Source organism: Hipposideros armiger, unplaced genomic scaffold (assembly GCF_001890085.2).
Source record: "Hipposideros armiger isolate ML-2016 unplaced genomic scaffold, ASM189008v1 scaffold_240, whole genome shotgun sequence".
Classification (NCBI taxonomy): Eukaryota; Metazoa; Chordata; class Mammalia; order Chiroptera; family Hipposideridae; genus Hipposideros; species Hipposideros armiger.
The window spans coordinates 499,492-523,703 of record NW_017731590.1 but is presented as its reverse complement, the minus strand read 5'-3'; the positions used below and the strand labels follow the sequence as shown (position 1 = coordinate 523,703).

The 24,212-nt window shown below is 38.4% G+C and overlaps 1 protein-coding gene across 1 annotated transcript in view; it reads left to right on the top strand.

The window, feature by feature from the left end:
* Positions 1-24,212, top strand: part of PATJ (PATJ crumbs cell polarity complex component) — a 351,381-nt gene that overhangs the window by 259,975 nt on the left and 67,194 nt on the right. Inside the window, exons 31-34 of the mRNA XM_019655480.1 lie at positions 2,027-2,101; positions 5,377-5,466; positions 6,339-6,456; positions 9,793-9,926. Of these exons, the coding sequence (XP_019511025.1) occupies positions 2,027-2,101; positions 5,377-5,466; positions 6,339-6,456; positions 9,793-9,926 (417 nt within the window). The remainder of the gene's footprint in view (positions 1-2,026; positions 2,102-5,376; positions 5,467-6,338; positions 6,457-9,792; positions 9,927-24,212) is intronic.

Below are 24,212 nucleotides of genomic sequence, written 5' to 3'. Positions count from 1 at the left end.
CCATTTATAAGGCAATTTAGAACCTTTATTCTAAAAATTCCCATGAGCACCATATATTGACCTTCTCATGTCATCTCTCTTTTCAACTTTGATCCTTTAAAGAGGAGGACACAGAATCACCTTCACCCAATGTCCCTTCTTTCATGCCTGGCTCTGAAATCCACCTAGGTATATTTAAGATTTAAGTTTCCAAACTTTGACTCATATAGCACAAGCCCTTTATCAAGCTCTTATTCTATTCTACTATATGTTGAAGAAACAAATAAGACAAAAAATAAATAAAAGTCAATCCTATTAGTATATGGGAGACAGACACATACATTTTTTTTAATATAATACAATGTTTAAAAAGTAGTGATAAAATAAATTGGTCATGTTATGGAGAGGACACCACCGGGAAGCCCAGGGAAGAATTAGGGGATGAGGCAATTTTAAAATTCACTTTATGTCCTATAATCTGTTTAGGAACAAAGGTTTTTTTTGGTTTTGTTTTTTTTAAGGCCATGGGTGGGGGAGAAGAGTTCTAGAATCTTTCTTCCATTTGAGGGAAATAAGAGGGAATCTAATTGAGACATGGTTCTCGTCCTAAAGAATAAGATTCAAGTCGGCATCTAAGGGTAGTCAAAATTCTCCAGGGGTCCTAGGCTGTAGTCTCAGTATATTGCATGGTGGGATTAAATCTCTCAGGTTGTAAACCAATAGGGAATTGATGAGACAGGATGAGATTGTAACCTAACCTAGTAATAATGCATGGCGGGGAATAACCTGATCATTATCTACTGTATTGTTACAAATATCATGGAAGCCTGTTGAAGAAAGGCTATGTCAATAGTCCAGAAAGGAAACTAGGACGGAGGTGGGAGTGGGATGGGGGGTGTCAGTACATCATCATTCCCCAAAGGAGAAAGTGCCCTGTCCAGGTAATTGTTTTCACTTTTTCACTGATCCTATAGTAGAGTTAGGAACGTGGGTTTATCATAGGTTGATTCTATTTACTATCATCATTACCATCTTTATTAAGTATTTGTTATTTGCCAGGTACCAGACTAAGTGCTTTTCATGTATAGCTCCATTTAGTCCTTCCAACATCCCTAAAGTCTAACTACTCATCTTTTCCCATTTTATAGATAAGGAAACCGAGGCTCGGAGAGGTCAGATAACCTGCTCTTAAGTCAAGGAACTAGGGTCACAGACTCCTAACACTCTGCTATACAAGTTATACTTCTCATCTCTAAATAGCTTACCTACCTGCCATCTGTGTGCTAGACCTGCCACTCGGGTGTCTCTCAGACATTTAGCAAAGCCAGATGAAAGAAATCCTTTCTCCTATCCAAATCTGTCTCTCTCCATGTTCCCTGCCCTGTTCATGCCAAATACAGGAGTTCATGCCTTAGAGGGAACCATCAGTTTCCACTATAAATTTGCCTGTGAAAAAGGATGGGATATGGTGGGAGGCAGACATAAGCATTCTGGTCAATTTATCATTGTCATCATTTATTTCAATTAACTTCCCTTAGCTATCCATCAGTTTCCCGTGTGTTTTGGTGCTTTACTTCTCTCCTGAGTCTGGACGCTGCACTTCTCCATGAGGTTCAGGGCTAAGTTATCTTTGAATCTCCCAGTATTTATACAGAGTGTACTCTTTGCCTCTGATTGAATATCTAAAGGGGGAAGAATTCTAATATCAAGATTTGAAACCTGAAATGACTTAATATTGAGTATAAATACAGATATAGGAATTACTGGTGTGACAGAAATAGAAAAAACTGGCTGAAATGACTATCAAAGGATATCTGATAGGATTAAAGCCTCACAGATCTGAAAGGGCCAAGAAAGCATTTGGAAATGACAAGCTTGTGTTCATTTCTGAGAGTTAGTCCAGATGAATGGATAGAACTTGTGTGCCCGGTGTGTTGGTCATTTTGTAGGAGATCGAGGCCCTGTTAAATCGTGTTTGACAGCTAAAGTCAGAAAGTGCACTTGAACCCTACAAAGCTGCTTACTGGTCGTATCTTTCACATTTCAGGAAGACATCTCCCAGGCGGTTGGCCAAGGTGTGGTGGCAGAGCAGCAGAGGACACTGGAGTGCCCAACTGACGACGTACGTAACTTGCACTTTAGGTTTTGCTCTACTGGCATGATGTGCATTATAAACAGGTTCCAGAAGAAAATGAGGTGATTGCAATGTAATCAGATCCTTTATATTTGGCAGGAGGTTATAGTATGTCTTGCAATCTAAAGTCAACCCACAACTGTATCACCGGTTCTGTGCAAAGTGGGTGGAAATATCCTCTGTACATTTCCCAGTACCAACACCCTAACCAAGTGTTTAAAAATGAAGCATCCCTGAAAACACGCTTGCACTTAAATTCTGAGAGCACCATGCTTTACATAATGTCATAAATAAAAAATATATACATGGGAGAACTTGTACTTAGATAAACTTTAGTGTTCCTTCATTTTGAGTTTCAACTTCTCTTAAAAACTGGAAACTTCAGTCTGTCAAATTGTTATACTTTTGTTGCTATTGAGTTTTTTCTTGTGTTTTTTATAAGTCCTGATTCTCATTTCTATGTGCTAGTTTTTACTTTTGTGCTGCTAAAATTTAGTATTACTATGTCAACTGTTTTTATGTTTAAGGAACTATTGATTAGAGCCTACAGAAAATATATGCTATTTCAAACCTTACCAAAGAAAATGCCTTTGAAAAGTCTCTAAAATTATATGCTTAGGACCTAAATAAAAACAAATAAGTGTAGAAAGAAACTTAAAAATAACCAAATTCAGTTCAACTGAAAACCTGTAAGCAGTTTTTTCTTAAGTTTAAAACCAGTTTTTTTACTTTATATAATGTATTTGCAAATCCAATTTATGTGTTAAGATTTTATATACTGCCACCTATCTCAAGACACATATCAAGCATGTCTAAAGTTTTATAACTATAGAATTTTAGAGCTGGGGCAAATCCTAATCATCATCTGGCCTTTCTTTCCTTGCTGAAAAGTGGCAATTTATTAAAGCCTTATCCTTTGGGAAAGTGATTAGAAGCCTTTTCTGTGGCTGCAGAAGAGAAATGGCCCCAAGATCAGTGGGCAACACCTGCAGTGAGACTGTGTCAGCTCATTATGAAGAAACATTTGGGCTGTGCCAGGATGGAATGAACTTCCTTATAGAAATGGAATTTTCCATCCCTAAAGGTTTTCAATCAGAAGTTGTCTGATCGTTTATGAATATGTTATCAAAGGACGTAAAAACATGAATAGCTATTATTAATTGAACTCCTAAGTTGTTCTTGCACAGCGTTAGGTTTTGTATGTACTTTTCTCTTTGATCTTCACAACAACCGTGCGAGGTATAGAGGCATCACCACCAATTTACAAATGAGGAAGTTTAGGTGTAAGGAGATTGAGTGACTTGCCTGTGGCTACCAGCAAACTTAGCAATTCGTATCTTCTTTTTTTATTATTATTATTATTAGTTTTAGGAGTATAAAACAATGCAATAGTTATACTTTTCACCCCTCACAAAGTGACAACCCCCTCCTCCTTTTGAGTAATTTTTTCCCCTATCCTGAAGACCTGATGAAGTGTAGACCCTTTCCCCAGAAAAACACTAGTAAATATAATTTTGCTACAGCCACAGAGGTTTTATAATTCCCCAAATTCCCTCTGTGGATCTCTTAGAAACCCATTTATTCTGGATTTCAGAATCCATGGTTTAGGAAACAAGTCTCTCTCCAGATAGTTTTCACAAAAATCAAAAAAGGAAGGAAAGAAGAAAAGGAGCGAGGGAGGAAGGAAGGGAGGGAGGTCTCTCAACAAAAAACAAGCATGAAACATGCCTGAGCTCCACATGCCTAGGTGCCCATTTATTTGTTCTAGGATGGGGTGCCAGCACTCATAACTATTAAAGGCCCCCTAGCAGTTCCTGTTATGAAGATAGGGTTGAGCATTACTGGTCTAGTTAGGTTGGATGACTTATAAAGTCCATTCCAACTCTCATATTCAAATATAGTAACATTCAACAGCAAATCCAATCTTTGTTACCTTTCATACTTAGTAGGTTGGTTTTGTGTCAGTGGGTGAGTCGCGGGAGCACGTGGTTCATCCATCACCGCACCTACCAACAAGAGGGTCTGCTTCTAAATATACTTGTTTGGATATTTCCCTTGGTTTCTGTGCACTGTTCCTTTATTTTTTAGTTGAGTGAAATTCTACCCATGTCTGTTGGAAACCGATTATGCAAAAGGAAAGGAAATGGGATGCTACAGGGAGCTTGAATATAAAGATGAGGAACAAACATGCCCTGCTGTTATCAAAGTCATACTATAGCAATTGCTGCCTCTTGTGCTTTCCCGTTTTAAAATTCACACGCTTTTTTCATAAAAGAACTCTGTAGCTTGCACTCACCTTTGTTATTGATGTTCTTTCTTGCGATGATAGAAAACGGAAGTTGGACATGAATACTGTATGAGTTCAGATTAGGCTCAATCACTGCAAGAAGTTTCTCTTTTACATAACAGTCTGAGTGTGATCTGTTCGAGGGTGATATGGTATCTACATGATGTCACGAACCCAAGCACTTCTTATCTGACTACTATACCATTCTTTATTTTAATGACTCTATCATCCTCAAAACATGGCATCCATTTTTTTATCTAAGATGGCTGCTTCAATAATTAACATCCCATCCACTTTCCAGCAAAGGAGAAGGGGAAGGCAGGATCCTTCTCCTTAAGAGAATGATCTGAAAATTACACCGTTCATGTCTGTTTATATCCCATTGACCAGGAGTTAGTCTGTAGATACATCTAGTGTCAAGGAGGCTGAGAAAGTTGATCCTTATAGAATAATCAGACATCTAGGTGGTTCCATCGTTCAGTGTTCTTCCACTTCTCTCTTTTTAAAATTATTGAAAATACATATTCCAATAAGTCTTTTTATAAGTATATAGTCATTATTAAAAGATGATGATAGAAAAACTACAGAAAAAAAGTAAACATGTGTTCAATTATTGCCTAGCAGCTGTTTGACAAACACTTTAAACTCACAGCATTCTTCAACTACCAACTTTTAGTCCTTCCTCTTCCTCTGATCAGCTGTGTGATTTCAAATATATCACTTAACATTTGTGTCTTGTTTCTTTATCTGGAAAAGAGTGTAATATCATCTAACTTTCAAGATTGTTCTCGTGATTGAACAAATTCATGGGTGTAAAATGTTTTTAAAAACTGGAAAGCACAATACAGATATACAATAGGCGGCATTGTTTCAGTTGTTACATATGACACCATGCCTTGTACTGGGGCACAGCCTTTCACTGACAGAATCTTGAGGTGTTATTGTTCTGGACCATTTACCTTGATCCTATTTCTAGGCCCCAGGGACAGCCTGGTGCTTCACTGCCTCCACCAGAATCTTCCAGCTGGGGATGGGCTCCCTGGCTAACTACAGATCCAGAAGGCAGGTCAGGTCACTGTCTATATTTATTAACTGCCTGTTATGCAAGCATGGAGTCCTTTTAGTATTTCTTAGTTTTCTAATACTAATATTCATTGGAGCTACCATCCACAAGAATCCAGAATTACATGTTAATTTTCTGAAGCTCACTAGCAAAGGTCTCTGTACCTTTATTGAATTACAAATTCATTTCCTGCTCTGAATTTCCATGTCTTCAGTTCTGCTGTTCTTTATGCCTTTATTTACTCGCTCATTCATTCATTCATCAAACATGTATGGAGGCCCTACTATGTTCCAAGCACTGGGAACCCAAGGTGAATAAGTTCCAGTTCTTTTAGGTGAGTTAAAAGTGATTGGTGTACCCAGCATTTAGTAGGCCTTCTGTAGATGTTTGTTGTTCCTTCCCGCCTCTCATGTCGCTCAGTTAACCTACCTAATGCATCATGGACTATTGTAACTGTGCCCAGGAAAGACGGACCGTGTTGTTTGCTCCGAACATCTGTAGCATAGATTCTTTTTCAGTGGGCACAGCACAGATTTACGGACTTCGCATTGATTTCATCAGAACGAGTAGAAATTGTAAAAATTTTTGTTTGGCTTCGCAGCCTCAGCTTCACATACTGACCACAATGATAGAAATCTCTTTAGTTTTTATTCTTCTTCCCTTCCTGATCCATTCTTCACCATAGCATTTTAGATGTAAAAATCAATGGGAAGCATGGGGAATGGGACCAAAATCATCCTAACTCCCTCTTGTTTTCTCTCCCACTCTAAGTTCTTGAAAGGCATTGTTGGAGTGCACCACTGTTTTGGGAACAGTACAGCAATTTTAAAGTCTTCTCCTCTTTGACATTCACTGAATTTTCCTTCCTTTTGTAGGCTGTCAGCCAGATGAAACAACAAAAATATTCGACAAAAGTCTCTTTCAGCTCACAAGAGATACCTTTAGCACCAACTCCATCATACCATTCAACAGATGCAGACTTCACAGGCTATGGTATGATTTCTTTTTATGAGCAGAATTGAATTGACTCATCAAACCTTAGAAAAGCAAGGTATCATGATATCCTGAAAAGAGCACTGGACTAGGAGTCAGGAAGTTTGGCTGTGCACCCCTTCTCTACTTCTTTAGCTTTGAGACTTGGGCAGGCCACTTTGCTTCCTGCACCATTTTCTTCATCTCTGTCACTGGCATTGCCTATTGTTTATGGAATATAAAAGTACTACAACAGAACAAAAAAGGCCCTCAGTAAATGCTGTTTGAATCTGCAGCTTACAAATTATTCTCTAATCTCTCCAAAAGACTGTGTTTATTTCATGAGTAATATTTCTTAAAAAGCACATTGAGCCAAATTGTTAGGCTTGCGTATGTTGATGTAAGCTATTTGAAGACTGTTAATTTTCAGTGCTTACAGAAATTGGTATTCACTTTCTCTCTTTCAATTCCTGGCTTGAGTTATGACGACTGGCATTTGAAAATAGAACTTCAAAATGAATAATGAGTATTTCCATTTTGCTTTTATGCAATACAAGTCAGTTGCAGGAAAAAAAAAAAAAAGACTGTTTAAAACACCATGCTCACCAGTGGCGAGGCATAACACTGCATGAATTTAGCAGGCCTGACACCTTATGGTATTTGTCTTTTACATGTTTTTTTTATAAATATTAACTCATAAAAAAATTTAGCAAGCAGGTATTATTCTAAAGCACTGGATTTTTACTAAAATACCTATTTTAGTAAAATGTGGTCAGTGCAAATTATGACTTCTGGGTCACATTTGGCCCACCATCTATTTTTATATGGCCTGCAAACTGCAAATGGTTTTCACATTTTTCAAAGGTCAAAAAAAAAATCAAAATAATGTTTAATGAAAATTATGTAAGGGCCAGACGAGTGGCTTAATTGGTTAAGAGCTCGCTCAAGAGTGTGAGCTCTGAGCAACAGCGGTTCGATTCCCGGCCCGAGCTGAGCTGCTGCTGAGCTGCCAACAGGTGGCAGGATGTCTCAGTAAAAAAAAAAAAAAAATGTGATCACATTTCAGTGTCCATAAATAAAGTTTTATTGGAATAGTCATTTGTTTACGTATTGTTTCTGGCTGCTTTTACTCTATAAGGATAAACTTGAGTAATTGCAAGAGAGATTATCTGCCCTTTAAAGCCCCAAATATTTACTACCTGGCCATTTACTGAAAAAGTTTGCTAACCACAATGTGGACCAACTGAGTTTTGATAATATATATCACACATTTATACACTGATAACAGAACTTAATCATCCTATAATTTAATCTGTGGAGATTTTATTCAGTCAGTCATCTACTTACGAATCCTTTATTGGGGATTTGGTATGCACGAAGCTGTAGGCTGGAGTCTATGGGAGAAATAAATGCCAAGACTGACTCAGGACTGGCGAGGGGGAGACAAAAGTGAGGGAGGGAGGGAAATGCCATCTGCAGCATCTCTTACTGTGTGTCCGTCCACTCTTTTCTCACTCAAGAGACTAAACTGGCCATTTATAAAAGGACGATAAACTTTTTAAAGCATCCATGAAATGGTGCCACTGGTGTACCTTGTTTTTATTGTTAGTTAATGGGAAGTGAAGAATGAAATACATATGCTGCAAAAAGATCTAGAGACAAATTAGGTTTCTAATATTCTACTTCTAATATAGCATTTTTTTATTGTTACTGAGGTTGTGTCACTAAATTTCTCACTCTTAACCAAGAGGCCATTAGATTAATAAATTCCATGTGGTCAGGAACAGCAAATTTATGAATGCTACAATACGCCAGACCCTAGGTAGGGTCCCTCACACACATGTAGTTCCTCTAACAGGCTATTAGATGGTGGTTACAGCATTTTACTGATGAGGAGTGAACCTCAGTTTTACCCACCTATTAATTTTCTTCTTGGGAACTCAAATCTATTTCTGCACCACTCCAAAACCTGTGCCCTTTTGTCACAAAGACTATGGTTATTACCTAGTGAGAGCTGAGCCCCCACAGTCTTACCTAGAGCCTGTTTCCTTTTGTTTTATACCAGGAATTGGCAAACTTGCTCTGTCAAGAGCCAGATAGTAAATATTTAAGGCTCGCGGGCCATATGGTCCCTGTTGCAGCTACTCAACTGTGCTGCTTTAGTGTGATAGCAGCCTTAGACTAGATGTAACTGAAATAGCGAGGCTGTGTTCCAATGCAACTTTTTTTATGGACATTGAAATTTGAATTTTGTATAATTTTCACATGTCTTGAAATATGATTATTCTTTTTTTTCTTCAACCTTTTGAAAACATAAAAAACATTCTTAGCCCTCAGGCCATAGTCCTCTGGCCCTTGCTTCTAACATAAGTAGGTTCAGTGAGCTTGGTGGATCTCAACTAGGCCCCTGTACATTTACTGCAGCTGACCAGTAGGGGGCACTCCATTATCAGCCCTTTACTAAATGATATCACAGTGTAAGAATCAGTACTCATGATGATCAAACTTTGTTATCAAAAAAATGACGTTCTCGGGAGACCATTATTTGTATAATAGCTTCTTGAGAATAACATTTTGAATTTTTGATTTTTCAGTGGATTAGTTTCAGTCATCTGGAAAATGCATATACGTAGAATTTATGCCAGATAATGGGTATAAGTAAACATCTTTACTTAGCCTGTAAATCTTTCCTCCTAGTTTTTAGAGAAATCCAGTTTAAAACAATGGTTTTAAAAAGTAAATCTTTGTAAAACAGCAGTAACACGTTTAACAAGCTTTTCACTTATGGAGTCAGCAATTAATTCTTGAATGTTGTGCTTATAACACACTTTTTTTTCACTGTGTACACTTGGGATAATTTTTAGGTAATTGCTATTTTAATTACATCATTACTTTATTGATTAAATACTTTATAAACTTAATTCATATGATATACTCTAATTGAAAGGATTTAAGCACTGAGGATAAGTGTTTTATAACTATAACTCAGAATCTTCTGTGAGACCAGTCTTTATTCTCATGAAAACATGTCTATATGTACTTAATCATTTAGTCATCTTAACATTTTCCATACTAGTTTTCATGGTGTACTTTAAGATTTAAAAATTTACAAACTAAAATGGATGATTTTGGAAGTGGGGGTAGTTAGTGCTTTAATCTCAAAAAAGGGTCGTAGGAATATCATGTTTCATCCCTGGGTACATGGGCAGTAATGACCCAGCTTTTTGCTTCATGTCGCTTGGCAGGAACAGAGTGAAATGATAAACACATGAAAACAGTGCGCTCTCCTAGTGCGGAGTGTGCAGGCTGAGCGTCCCCGCCTACTTCCCAGTCATTCTGTGTTCACTCCTTCTCCAGGTGGTTTCCAGGCTCCTCTGTCAGTGGACCCTGCCACGTGTCCCATTGTCCCTGGCCAGGAAATGATTATAGAAATATCCAAGGGACGTTCAGGGCTTGGTCTCAGCATTGTGGGAGGAAAAGACACACCCTTGGTAAGTTTCTAGATGTAAAAAGTATATCCGCTGTCACAGTTAGTTTGGAGCCTCATTATGGCCACGTGTCACTGTGTGGAATAGTAGGTTTTTTTCATGGTGTGGGAAAAAATAATATAATTATAAATGGGTATGTGTCTATATTCTGGTCAGCTTTCAAATTTTTCTCACTGTTTAATATTCCCCAGGATTTTCTCCATCTAGGATGTTGAATTTGTTTTATAAATGCTTTTAGACCATTAACATCACAGCAGCATTTAGAAATATTATAACAGTTTTTAGGATGGTGCCTGACATATAACAATGTGTAAATATAAGTATGAACTATTGTTATTATCATCATAATTATTATTTAATGGAATGCTAGATAAAAGTATACATCATTTATTCCAGCCCAACAATTTAGGCTTTGCTTTATTCTGACCATGGTCACATCTACTCAAAATGTTTTTGTTTTTCTTAATTGGGGAATTGGGGGAGGGGAACAGTGTGGGGGAACACTGTTGTTCTTCAATCTTAGTTGTGGAGGGTGCCAGTCACCACCTAGCTGCCCATCAGCAGCTCCTGGCCTCTAAGCTCAAGGTGCTGTGTTACAATCTTAGTTGTGGGTGGGCGTAGCCACCATCTCATGCAGGAGTCGAACCAGCAGCTTTGTTGTTAAGAGGGCATGCTCTATCCACTGAGCCATCCAGGCGGCAGCTCAGCTCAAGATGCCGAGATCAGTCTTAGTTGCAGGTGGGCACAGCCACCATCCCATGCAGGAGTCGAACCAGCAGCCTTGTTGTTAAGAGTGCATGCTGTATCCACTGAGCCATTCAGATGGCAGCTCAGCTCAAGGTGCTGAGTTCAGTCTTAGTTGGGGGTGAGCATAGCCCACCATTGAGCAGGCAGTCTTGATGTTAGGAGCACGTGCTCTCACCACCTGAGCCATCCTGCTACCTGTTGGCAGTTCAGCAGCAGCTCAACTCAGGCGCAGCATCACTGGCCCATGTGGGAATCGAACCGGCAGCCCTGTTGCTTAGAGCTCACGCTCTTAAGCTAACTCTTAACCAACTGAGCCACTTGGCCTGCCCCTCAAAATATTATTTTAAAAATTGGTCTAGAATGTTAGTTTTAGCTTGGATAATAGATCTTTGATTATTTAGTACCCTTTAATTGTCACTAATCAGTAGTGCCATTAAAAAGTAAAACTTCATGTGTTTTGATTTACTAAAAATAAGATACTCAATGCATATATATTTGAATAGGTAATACATGCACATTATACAGTTAAATTGACACAAAAGTATATAAAGTGAAAAATAAATACCCCTCTTTTTGCCCTAACCTTGCCCTCTACCCCTTCCCCCACCTCCAACCAGGACCTCTCCCTAGAGACACTCACTCTTATTAATGAATATGTTTTTAAAGGAATATTTTGGTATTTCTTTTGCCTGTAATATTTAGTAAGGAATATATTGTATATGCCAGATTTACAGGTAAAAATAAGTATTATATGATCAGTAAAATAATTCTTTCCATTTTGGGCAGGAATATAATGTTTTTGTGTTAGTACTATTTAGGGATGAGGAGATCCTATTCTATTTTTCTGTAACAAATATTAACCCCCTAACGCACTAGGCAACTCAAAAACATCATACGAGTGCGCTACAGAAACCTGGGTCTTACTGCTTTCTACATGTTTCCTGATCTCAGACCTTCTCTATCCTATTCTCCAGCCTGACTTAGAGAATCCTGGTGTTCAGTTTGACCTTACTCGTGAACCACCTGACCCTGAATTTGCTCAGAGGCTGATGTTTATTTATTAAAGGATTTCATCTCCTTCAGCTTGATTAAAAAGATGGGTTACAACTTTTTTCCAGAGTTCAGGATCATTTATTTCCTGAATTATTCTCCCTTTGCCTGTGCGGGCAGGAACTGCTGTGTGTGGCTTCCTGCATACACTCTGATGTTTTTTCTTCAACATGGATGGAACTGGGAACACGTGGACTTAACTAGCTCAACAGCCAGTTTTAGCTCCCAGCCTGACCATGGATCTTTGCCTTACGTAAGGCCCCAGAACGTGTCTACATTTCTCATTGTCTGCCTTGAAATGCTATCTGTTTGGCTTTTATTATTGAGAAAAGGGGTAAACTCTCCCTTAATTTTCTCTTCAAGTGATTTGGTCTAGGCTATGTTTTTTCTTATTGTGTTTTTAATAATGCCGTCTAGTTCCATGTGATCTGGTCTTGAAACAGTTCATAGAAACACTTGGGCCAGCACTCCAGCCAGCTCCTAACATGGGCAGGACGTGATACACCATCAACAAACACCACAGCAGACCACTGTTTCGCAAACGGCATATACATTCCAGCCCCTCAGATTCTGGTCCCTTCCCCTCCCCCAGAAATTAAGATTCTGTACCCCCTCGAAGCCACCCCGCTGTCCTGCCTGGCCTCTTTGGCTTCCGTGATCTCACCTCTCTCGGCTGATCTCCTCCCTTTTAGCTCTCAGTCATATTTCCTCTACCATTTAGCAGCTGGGGCAGGCTCTTGAACCTCTCAGAGTCTATTTCCCGATCTATGAATGGAGATAGTAATACCTTATAGAACTGCTAGAGGACAAAGATATGACCATTATCCAGTGTTCAGCGTGCTCAGTGGTATGTAGTGAGCAGTTGCACATGACTCGTACCTTCTCCAAGCCTCAGTTTCCACACATACTAAGCTTAAAAATCCTGACTCACTGGGTTGTGGTGAGAATCAGAGACTTTATTAGAAGTATTGGGTTGTTGGAAAAGTCATGACGCATTTTTGCAATGAAAAACATAGAAAAAATACGTCATGACTTTTTCAACAACCCAACAGATAGTTTTATATGTATGGAATTGTTATTCTAAGGCCGTTGGGGGAAACATTCAGAAAGGACTGGTTGACCCTCAACATTGGGGGTGTCTCCCTTCCAGGGCCAGTTTTCTTATTTTCCCGACGAGGTGTTCCTGAGTGTTAAACAGTTAAATCTGTATAAATAAAGCTATATTTGAAATGAACCAGAGAAATTTCAGTTTTAGGAAATTCTGTCCTGAATTCTTCCATAAAGAAAAAGTAACCCTTTGATTTATTTACTGAAACTATAAGCCTCTTTCTACTGTTTAAAATAAGGCAGAGCTAGATTTCCCATTGGAAATCAGAAGATGAATCAGCATTTCTGGCCTAGCTGAATGAGGTTGTTAGCTGCTTTTTTTTGCTTTTGTTGTTATTACGATTTTGCTGTGTGTGGGTTGGTGAGAAAACCTGAAGAAGGCATGCCCACTCTGCTCTTGGGCCTTTAGTATCGCACATGCTTCTGCAACTGCCCGTCAGCTCGAGGGCTTCCACTGTCCAGCGTCACCTCCCGCGCCCTGGGCATGCGGCTGCTTGCTAAATACTGTGCTCTGTCTACTTCTCTTGCCAACATGAGGCAGCCAATAAAAAATAAAAAATAAAAATTCTTTAAGAGCATCTTGAAGTTTCCTAATATATAGTTCTGCCTTTTGAGACTGTAAATCCCGTTGTCCTTGGAAGGATAAGCACCACTTAAAAATGAGAAATGGGACACAGCTTTTATTTCCTAACCTCAGGTACCTCATCAAAAGCTGTAAGTTACACTCACGATACTATATACGCATGTGGTTCTGGTGAGGCTGAACAGTGTGGGGTGGAAGGTGCTTTAATAAATAAGACCATTGTTTACCACCATGAAATCTTTATTTTTTTATTTTCCCCCCCCCTCCAAATTTGGACATGGAACACGCAACCTAACTGACACTACAGGTCACATCCAGTCAGGTCCTGCGAGAGCATCCAGCCAGCAGGAAGTTAGAAATCCACCATGAGCGCATAGAAAAGGAAACGGTGGACCATGTTGAGACCCATGGTCAAAAGTGCCTTTGCTCTTGCCCTTGCACATTTCATTATGTGACACATCCGTACTTCCGCTCTGGTGCCGGGGAGAGAGCTCGTTCCGCGTGCTGGTGACCCTGCTTGAGCATCTGCTCCGATCCTCCCAATTAGGGTTTCCATGCCCTCTTTGTTGTATGTCCAACAGATATTTTTGCTGTCTTTAGAGGAATTAAGCCTCTGGGACTTGGTCTTGACACCACATCAGTCCTATCTGCTATAAATAGTGTCTCTGGAGCCAAGACAGATGGTTTCTGAGATCACAGAGGGAGATCTCACTTACCATCCCAATGTACTTGCAGAAGGTCATCTAAACAGACCTTTTAAAATACCGAGATAATGAGGAGGGCGAGCCTCCTGGGAAGGTTTATGAGCACACCTGGACCCAATCCACAACGACAAACTTCTGCCTCTGTTGTTTTCATCTTATGATGTGCTCCCAGGTCTGCCTTTCGTGAATGTGGCTCTCCTGTGATAGGTTGCATATGTTTGCTTAAAGGCTGCCCTTTGCTTAGTGCTGAGGATACAAAATTGAGTGAAAAACCCTGTCTTCAAAGTACTCACACATTCGTTCAAGTTGCTTCTGCTGCCTTTAATGTTTATGGTCTAATATAGGGAATCAGCTAATGAAAAATAATAATAGGGACTCTTAAAATAGGGACTTCCTCTGGAAAGAAGAAAAAGTAGAGCTGTTGTATGCACTTTATAGATTTAATTAATGTAGGCTAGTTTTTATATGTTTCTCATAAGCCAGTGTCTTAGTCCATTAGGGCTGCCATAACAAAATACCACAGGCTGGGTGGCTTATGAACAATAGAAGTTTATCTCTCACAGATCTGGAGGTTGAAGTCTAAGATCAGCGTGCCAGCATGGGCGATTGAGGACCACCTTCTTGGTTAGAGGATTCTGGTATCTTCACATGGTGAAAGGAGCAAGGGAGCGATGTGGAGCTGCTTTTATAAGCTCCCTAATCCCATTCATGAGGGCTTTGTCCTCATGACTTAATCACCTTATAACCCCCCCCCCCCCCCGCCTAATACCATCACGTTGGGCATTAGGATTTCAACATATGAATTTGAGGGGGACACACAGCCAGGAAACCAGAAAAGGCATATTGTCCAAAAGAGATATTGGGTCTTTGAAAAAGTCATGACATATTTTGTCTGTGTTTTTCAAAGGTCGTTTATTTATATAAAGAACAAAGATCAATCGATATATTGCCCGTTTTGTTAAATAGCCTTTTGCCATCTTTAATGAGCTTCATAATTCCTCGTTCATAGAAGGACCTGTTTTTATTTGCAAAAAACTGAACAAGGTGCTGATTTACAGCCTCATATGAAATGAACGTTATAACATCCAAGGAGTTTTGAAGAGAGCGAAACAAGTGGAAGTCTGACTGCGCAAGGTCAGGCAAGGATGGCAGGTGTGGCAACACATCCCATCCAAGCTCCAATAATTTTTGATGGATGATCAAACTTGTGTGTGGTCTCACATTGTCACGATGGAACACAACTCCTTGACAATTAACAAACTCTGGACGTTTCTGGATGATGGATTTGTTCAAACTTTGTCCAATTGCCGACAGTACACATTTGAATTGATTGTTTGGTTCCATGGTAGGAGCTAAAAAAACACGACACCTTTAAAATTCCACCACTCTGAGAGCATAACCTTCCTCTGATGAATGTCTGCTTTCGATGTTGTTTGAGGCAAATCATCACATCAGGACCAAGACCGTTTGTGCAGCACATTGTTGTAAACAATCCACTTCTCAACACCAGTTATCAATCGCTTCAAAAAAGGATCGTTTTCCTCACATTTAATAAGCATATCGCAGATATTTATACACACCGTCAAATGAACTTTGAGTTCAAGCAGAACCCAAATATCAAGCTTACGGATCTCAGCTTTTTCAGGTGGTCATGAATGCTCGAATGATGGATGTTCAATGTTTCTGCAATCTCTCATGTCGTGTAACATGGGTTTGACTCGATCAATGCCTTTATTTTGTCGTCATCAACCTTGGTGGGCCTCTGTGACCGAGTTGCGTCATTGAGATCAAAATCACCAGCACGGAATTTTGTGTACCATTGTTGGCACTGATGTTCTTGTAGAGCATTGTCACCGTAAACTTTATGCAACTATTTACAAGCTTGACGCATGTTCTTCCCTTTATGGAAGTAAAACTGTAAAATATGGGGAAAATGCACAGTTTTGTCTTCCATTTTCAACTTGTTGTAAAATCTCCCAAACTCAACCAAATCGCTCAATTTTTTTTAGAATGAAGCTAAAACTGTCAGCTGTCAAATGACATAGCAACAACATAGATGCGAATGACTGTAGTACTTCCAAAAATAAACTAGTGCCATCTGTTGCAAATATGTGTCATGACTTTTCCAAAGACCCAATAATATATTAATTCATATTTTTTATTTCCTTCCATCCACCTATCCATTCATCTTGTTTCCTCCTCCTTCCCTCTTTTTCGTCATGGAGTGGTAATTTGTATGAAAGAGGACTTGGCATATTCTGCCAAATGAAAGACTGAGGACCCTCATGATGCTTGTACCATATTCTTTAAAGTCCTCCCTTAAGCCCTCAATGCCCCCTTCTCAGAAATGTTTGCTTGCTGATTAGAAGTTTTATCTTCCATTGTCCTCAGAAGAAGTAAAATATCACCCTGTAGTGTCATTTATTGGGGTTATTTTATTATCAGCCTTGGGAATTCTAGAGAGGAGAGGGAAAACTTAAGAAATACGTCTTCTATCTTTGAGTATGAGCAACCTTGAACTATTCTTGGGATTGAGCAAATGAAGTGGAGAAAGAAAGAGGAAATTTTCTCCTCACTCTGCATTTTCCTTTCTCTGAGTACCATTGCCAGAGATCCTAGACTGTAGACTCTGTGTTGTATCAAACATAACAGGCAACATAGCAGAATAATGATACTGATTCTATGGCATCAGAATCCCAGGTCTTTAACTGTGGGGTCTTGGACAAGCAGCTTAACCCCTAAATCGGCTTCTTCATCTATAAAATAGTGGTGATGACAAAATCCACCTGTTAAGGTTGGTATTCGGTTTAATTAAGACAGGGAATATAAAAGACTTTGGCCAGTGCCTGTCTATTTTGAGTTCAATTATTATTATTATTATTATTATTATTATTATTATTATACAGTCTTATTAAAGTAGATCCTTAGTGCCCTTCATCTGCGTGTCTGGTATGTTACCTGTACACTGAGAAACATGACTTTGTTTCTAGATAATTAGATACTTGTTCTTTAGCATGAACATTTTGTAAAGTGATTCAGGCACTGTTCTTAGTATGTAATAAATGTGTATCATCTCATTTAATCCTTGCAACAACCTTACAGGAAAGGTAGTAGCATTATCTCTATTTTACAGATGAGGAAACGGAGACACAGGTAAGTTATTTCCCCCAAAGACATAATACTAGCATTCGGTCCACTTGGGGTTTAATCAGACAATCTGAGTCCAAAGCCACACTATCTGTGTCCCTTTTCTGGTACTACCACCATGTGTCATCAGTCCTCTTCTGTAAAAGGGAGTTATCCATCTCACCCACTAAACCCTGAGCTCCTGGAGAACAGGCCTATTTTATCTTACTTGTATCTTTAGTGTCCTCATAGAGTGCCATGAACACTTCAAAATAAGACTCTATCCACCCTCTTTACACCACTCTGAGTTCCAGCCGTGCTGCCCTCACTCAGTCCCTTTAATGAATCGTGTTCCCATCTGATGCAAGGCTTTGCATTTGCTGTGAGATCTGTCTGAGTGCTTTTCTGATCAGCTTTAACTGTAGCTAGACTATCCCATTCATTTCTGGGCATGCTTATGTGGTTGAAAGAACACTGTTGAAACCACATTGTTTGAGGAAGAATTGAACAGACTGAAAAAGGTTAGACCAGAAGGGACAATGATGACTTTCTGTGCCCATGTAAGGTTCTCTTCTTGTGGATGAAAGATAAGAACAGTTCCCAAAGGGCTCATCGAAAAACAGATTTTACATGATTATAAGGAAGAACTTTCTAAACATCAGCTGACCAAAGGTGGAATGAACTTCCTGGGAACAGAGAGTACCCCATCTTGAGAAATATTTTGACAAAGGCAGCCACCCTGCAAGGATATTGTTATTATTAGGCTTGATTTTTAATTAGGGAGGGACATTTACATTTATAACTCTTTTTCAAAATGATGATCAGATAAGAAAATTCATTCTCTCTTTCTTTGTATTCCCATCTCACAGATTGCTTAAAACTTGAAAGTCTTGAGATTTTTTTAACTAGAAAATAAGGCCTAATTGTTGTTTTTTGTTTTCTTTTATGGAAGCTAGTAATTGTTATCACTTTTGGAAAGATGAGTTTAAAAATATAAGTCCTAGTTGCTATACTTTTATTGCTCTTCTGGGTCTAGAGATAAGCATGTCTCTTTGCAAGAGGAAAACAATTAGACTAGGGTACTTGTTTTGTTTTTATGTTCTTGGTACCATCCCATTGTAAATGAGGCCAGTGGATTCCCAGGGTAGACTGTAAAATTTAGATATTCTTCATATTAAAAAGGCCTGGGAATGTCAGATTCAGAATCTTCTAATTTTCAAACCTGTGGTTTTTTTAAACCACCTGATTTAATACCAATTTAATTCATTCTTATTAAACAGTTCTGTAAGGAAACCTCAAGGTAGATGGACTCACCCATTTGGATACTATGGGGCAGAGTTCATTTATGTAAAAAATGAAGAATATCTATCCTTTAGCTATAATCTGATGTCAGGTTCTGAGGTAACCTTATTTAACCCTTCACCATGTTGCATGCTATTGTTTAGCTATTACTGCTTTTGACCATTTAAATGTAGGACGGCAGCAATTTAAACCACTAGATAGTTTTTAAAGTAAGCAGAATGGAAAACTATTTTACTTTTGATTAAGTGTTTTATTTTGCTATTCCCCTTCAAATGAACTTTGCACAGTCTATTTCATAAGGAGTGTGGTTTGCTTTGGCTTGTAATCCCCCAAAGCCAGGCTCCTTTTATCGTTATTGCTTAAGTCATATATTTTTACACAAAACATCTTATTACCTTAGTTTTATTTTAAAATCAAAGTGGAGTTTGCAAAAAGTCTATGAATCACACTGAAAGAATGTTAACGAATAGTACCTCTGAATTTCCAGATTTGGGCATTTCTGATCTTAAAGAATATGACTGTAAGCAAAAATATTATGCAAGCTGAGTAAAATTTAGATAAATAAGGACCAGATGGAACTATAGGGACTTATAAAATATAAGGCAAATATTGTCCCATTTCCTTAAAATAAATCTATATTTCAGTATGAAAAATTATATTCATATTGATGAGTATCAACTTTTTGTTAAATGAGACTTGGCAAGGGAACTCCATTTTAAATAAATATAAAACAGGGTGTTTTTTGAGCTTGAGAAGAGAAAACTTTTCAGAGTCTTAAAATGTGAAACATTTTTATATATTCACAGCAATTCTTATATTAGCTGTTTTATTGCTGTGATTTTCATTTCACATTTTAGTTATCTGTAAATAGTATGTAAGAGTTTGCAATTCCTGAGTTTGAGTGTTAGGATATCTTACACAGTCCATTGCTTTAAAACAAAACACACATACACACACACACACGAACACAAGTTGGCATTATGGCTTCCTGTGTAACTGATGATTTAATCCTTAGTTCTATGTCAAAGGAACCACTGTATTTAATGCTTACTTATGTTGTCTATAGTTTATTACCTGAGAATATTTCAGTATTGCAAAAGAACAGATACTGAACATTGTGATCCATTTCTTTCTCTTTGAAGGTTTAGTAGATGCATATCTTCATATCCCCATGCATATTGAATAGATAAATATATTGAGATTAGGATATATAGACTATCTCTTTGTTCCTTTTGTAGCAATCTTATGGGAATTTAGTAAAGTCTTGACTATGTTCTAAGATTCTTAGAAAATCTGTGTAGTGAACCCTAATTTCTTATTAATAGTTAGCAAAGTATCCAGATTTTAAAAACTATGATTTCAAGTATGATATATAAATTTCTTTTACTCTTGCTGACTTCCCTTTTATAGCTACAGCTCCTTTAGGTTTTCTGAACAGAAACAATTATCTATTTAACCTATGAAGGTGGCAAGCAAAAATACATCAATTTGACAAATATTGTATTTCTTCTAAAGCAATAATCCTTTATTGTATCCATGGTGGAAAAGCAGTAGAGTAAATGTGCACTTGACTATAAGACTCATCAAATTATAAAAGTGTTAAAATAAATGAGAAAAAAATCATCTTAGAATAAAAGACAATAGAGTATATGTTGACTACATTTTGCCTCAGGTTCTATGTTTTTTTATGAGTTATTGAAATTAAGTGACATTTTAATTTTGGGTTCTCATGGATCAATGAGGGAATGCCAAATGCATTTTGCATCAAGGAAGGGATAAGTTTTGGGTCTGAAGATGGGGAAGATTAGCAACTATTCAACTTGTCTTGAATCATCTTTGCATTTTACCTTTGTAGTTGGTTGAAAAAATATAGATCCACAAAACACATTGAGTATAAGCATAACAACATAAGCCATAGCATAAGAAAAATGCATTAAGTTTTCCATCCTTGGGTTAATCGACCCACTGCCTCTCCACTGTGGCAAGGACAACAGAGAACTGCCATTGTCGACATGAGCCCTGCCATCTCCATTATAGATGGCATTTGTCTGCATTTCCACCTTTATCATCTTTCATGTTAGACTTCCCAGGTTTATTGTAATGAAGCATCACCAGTGAAAACCACCAGTAGGAAGCATAGTCAGTTCTCGGTATTCGTGGCGATTATGTCCTATAAAGTTGCAGCAAACACTGAATTAGTGAATACTGAACCACTGCTTCTAGGGGAAAAAGAGTTAGATTCCTCCAAGCCTCTGGTCACAACATTTTCAACAGCCAATTACTACATGACCTTGTTTTATGTGCATTTCTATTTAAAGATACCATATTTTATACATATTGCTGATTCACTGTCATTGAGCTTATGGCCAAAGTCACTATAACTCATAACCAAACGAAGGATAGCTCACACATGTATGTTCTCCATAAGGCACATTACAGCCTTCCAGCGCTTAGGATCACTAGGCGGCACTTCAGCCCTGTGGTTGGGGGCCATTTTCAACGGGAAAATCATAAGCAACGAGCACAAAAATGCAAAACACCTGGCACTAAAAAGGCCACAAAAGGATGCTTGTTTACAGTAGGAGAGCTGAAACAAGCAGCTAAATGTCACCTTGTTCTGCCTCAGCTGGGAGCGAGTGAAGCTGGCTACTCAGTTTTCACCGCTCTACAGCATGTCCACCAATGACTGCAAAAGCACCAACAGCAGTTATCTGGGGGAGCAGGCAAATTCACAAATACAGAATCTACAAACAATGAAGATTATACTTCACTAAAGCAGAAAAGTCAAAATCTGTAGGAATAGGACTCTTAACGTCTGGCTTAGATCTAGTAGCATTCAAATGGTTCCTTGGACTTAGCCCTGAACAGTTCATGACTTGAGAAAGAATAACCTGAAGTATCCTTATAGCATAATTTTTCTTGAAAAGAAGCAATTATTTATACTCTGGGATCACCATGACAACAGGAAAATTAGAAATGAAAATATGGACCACGACTGTTGTCATTCATCCTTAGAGACACGAATTTTGACCACTGACATATATGTATTTCTTTATGTACCAGATATACACCTAAAACCTTAGATATATTTGTGTTGGGACCCCTCGTTTGCAGTTATTCAACATCTATGTGGCTGATACTTTCTTGATATTACATGCATAATCTCATTTCATCCTCAAATCATACAAGGATGTATTATTTCCACTCTACAGAGAAAGAAAGACTTGTTCAGAGAAGTTAAATAATTTAATAGAAGTATCACAAAGCCATGGTAAGTGGCAGAGCTGAACTCTGAACACAAGTTTTTGTGGCCATAGCTAGGACTTTTCCCATCATACATTGCTGTCTTCCATTGTATACAAGCTGGAAAATTCCTCTGACAGACTTGATAGAGCCACTCTTTCCAGATTCCTTGAATTTGAGCTGGCCCACTGACTTGCTTTGACCAAAGTGGCATTGTGTGACTTTCAAGCCTTGGCTTTGAGCTTAGATCTTGTCCTCCTGAAATACTACCACCTTTCAAACAAGCCTGGACTGGCCTCCTGGAGAGTGACACACCATATAGAGAAAGCCCATGAAGGGAGAGGGACCCAGCCATGCCACCTGAGGCCCCAGACAACCTGACTGTACACTCATGTGAGAGCCCAACTGACACAACATAAAGCAGAACCACCTAGCTGAGCTCAGCCCAAATTGCCAACGCGCAGAATTATGAACAAATAATGGGTAGTTTTTGTTTTAAGCCTCTAATTTTTACAGCAAAAGATAACTAATATAGAGTCTGACCCAGCCCCCATATCTTTCTTATCTCTCTCAGCCTGTGAGAGTTGGGGTTCTTCCGATCTGCCATTTAGATGGAGTTCTTATTCCTATGGAAGGCCTAAGCATCTGTGTAACACAATGGGGCCACACTTTGCATAATATATAGGTTCATAGTGGTCTAAAATTTTAGAGCCGAAAGGACTTTAGAAGTCATGTAGTTCAACTCTGCTTTACTGATAATGTTAAGTGTCATAAACCAAATGGTTCATGTAGACCCACCTATGAAGTTGGCTACCTACAGAGCTGTCAGAAAATGTAATTCCTCTCACTCCCCACTCCTGGGTCCTTCTTCCACACCCTACTGCCTTTTTGTTTTTTCACATAACATTCTAATTGAAATATAACAGGGAAACTTGGTTTTTAAAGGATTTCGGACAGAAAAGAATCAATCATGTTCTAAGATACTCATCCCTTTATATAAATACACCTTGGAGCCTGTCAACTTTGCTCAATATGAGATAACAGTTTTAACCCAATGCTTTTTTTAAAACTCTTAACTGCAATAGACATCACAAATCAGTAACTTAATACATCTACATGTGTTTTTCAGCATAGAGTTGAATATAGTTTGGGTTTGCATAGCATTGGACTAAGCGTTTTACTACTCCACTGTATCATCGCTCATTGTCATGGCCTTCCTGCTGAGAAAGTTGCCTACTGTGTAGAAGACGTGTCTGTATGATTTCTGAGCAGTGATGGCCACAGAGGGGAACACCATTAAATGATGGTCTAAAGTAGCTTTACTTCTCTAAGGCTGCAGATGTGAACCATGATTTTTTCCAGAGGGGGAAAAAGTACCTATTTTATAGACAATATTTTAATACTTCTTTTGGTCCTCAATTGTCTTTCTTGTTAGGAGGGATTTTTCCTGTAAAGCAGAGAAATAAGACAGCACTCTTTTTGGGGTCATGGGTAAATAGATATGTTTTCCACCTAAATATGAAATTTAATTGTGAAACTTTTCTGTAGTTAAAATGTCCGTCAGGATTATTTTGTGGGGAGTTGGGGTGGGGGCTTTTATGAATATGGCAAAGATTGGGTTTAATTCCAGAGTAATCCAAATTAAGTAAAACAGACTTACAAGCAGTAAAATTAAGCCATATATATGTGTGTGCGTGTGTGCGTGCGTGTGTGTGTGTGTGTGTGTGTATTCCCTTTATAATAATATCTAGCATATAATTCTTTATCGAAGTTTTATCCTAAGGTGCTTATTAAAACAATCCTCTGAAAATCTAGAAATGTAAACTATAAAATCTCATTCTCTGGAAATAGTTCACCCATACAGAGTGCTCATTGATATCCTTCAGTCCACAGGAAACCCTGCGTTAATTTTTCTAACACATGGCTTCTTTAAGGGTTATGAGCCTATTGTGACAACAATAAAATTTCCTTTTGCTGAATGATTGGTGTGTTTATGAGTTATTTTATCTACTTGTTGGCAGCTTAAACAGTAAAGAAAATGGTGATTGATGGGCTGAAGTGTCTGATGACTTTGACTCTGCCTAAGGATACATTACTGGGTATTGTGAAATTCTTTTCCAGCAATTCAGAGTTTAAATCCCCCTGGAGGAGTTTGTGATTTTTGTGGGGCTCAGTGATAATTAAGTCCCTCATACTTGGCTCCTTTAAATTGCTCTCTGAGCTAAAGTAAATCCTCTGGAAATTCAGCTGGATTTAATATCCATGTGTGATGGGTATTTGGGTTGTATATTACTATTAGAAGGTTGGTTGGGTTAAGTTAAGATTATGACATACTAACCCTCCTCTTTCTGAGTCATTTTGATGCCTTTTTCTACTTCCAACCAAATTCTGGGCTTGGCACCAGGATACAAAGAGGAGTTGGAAGCA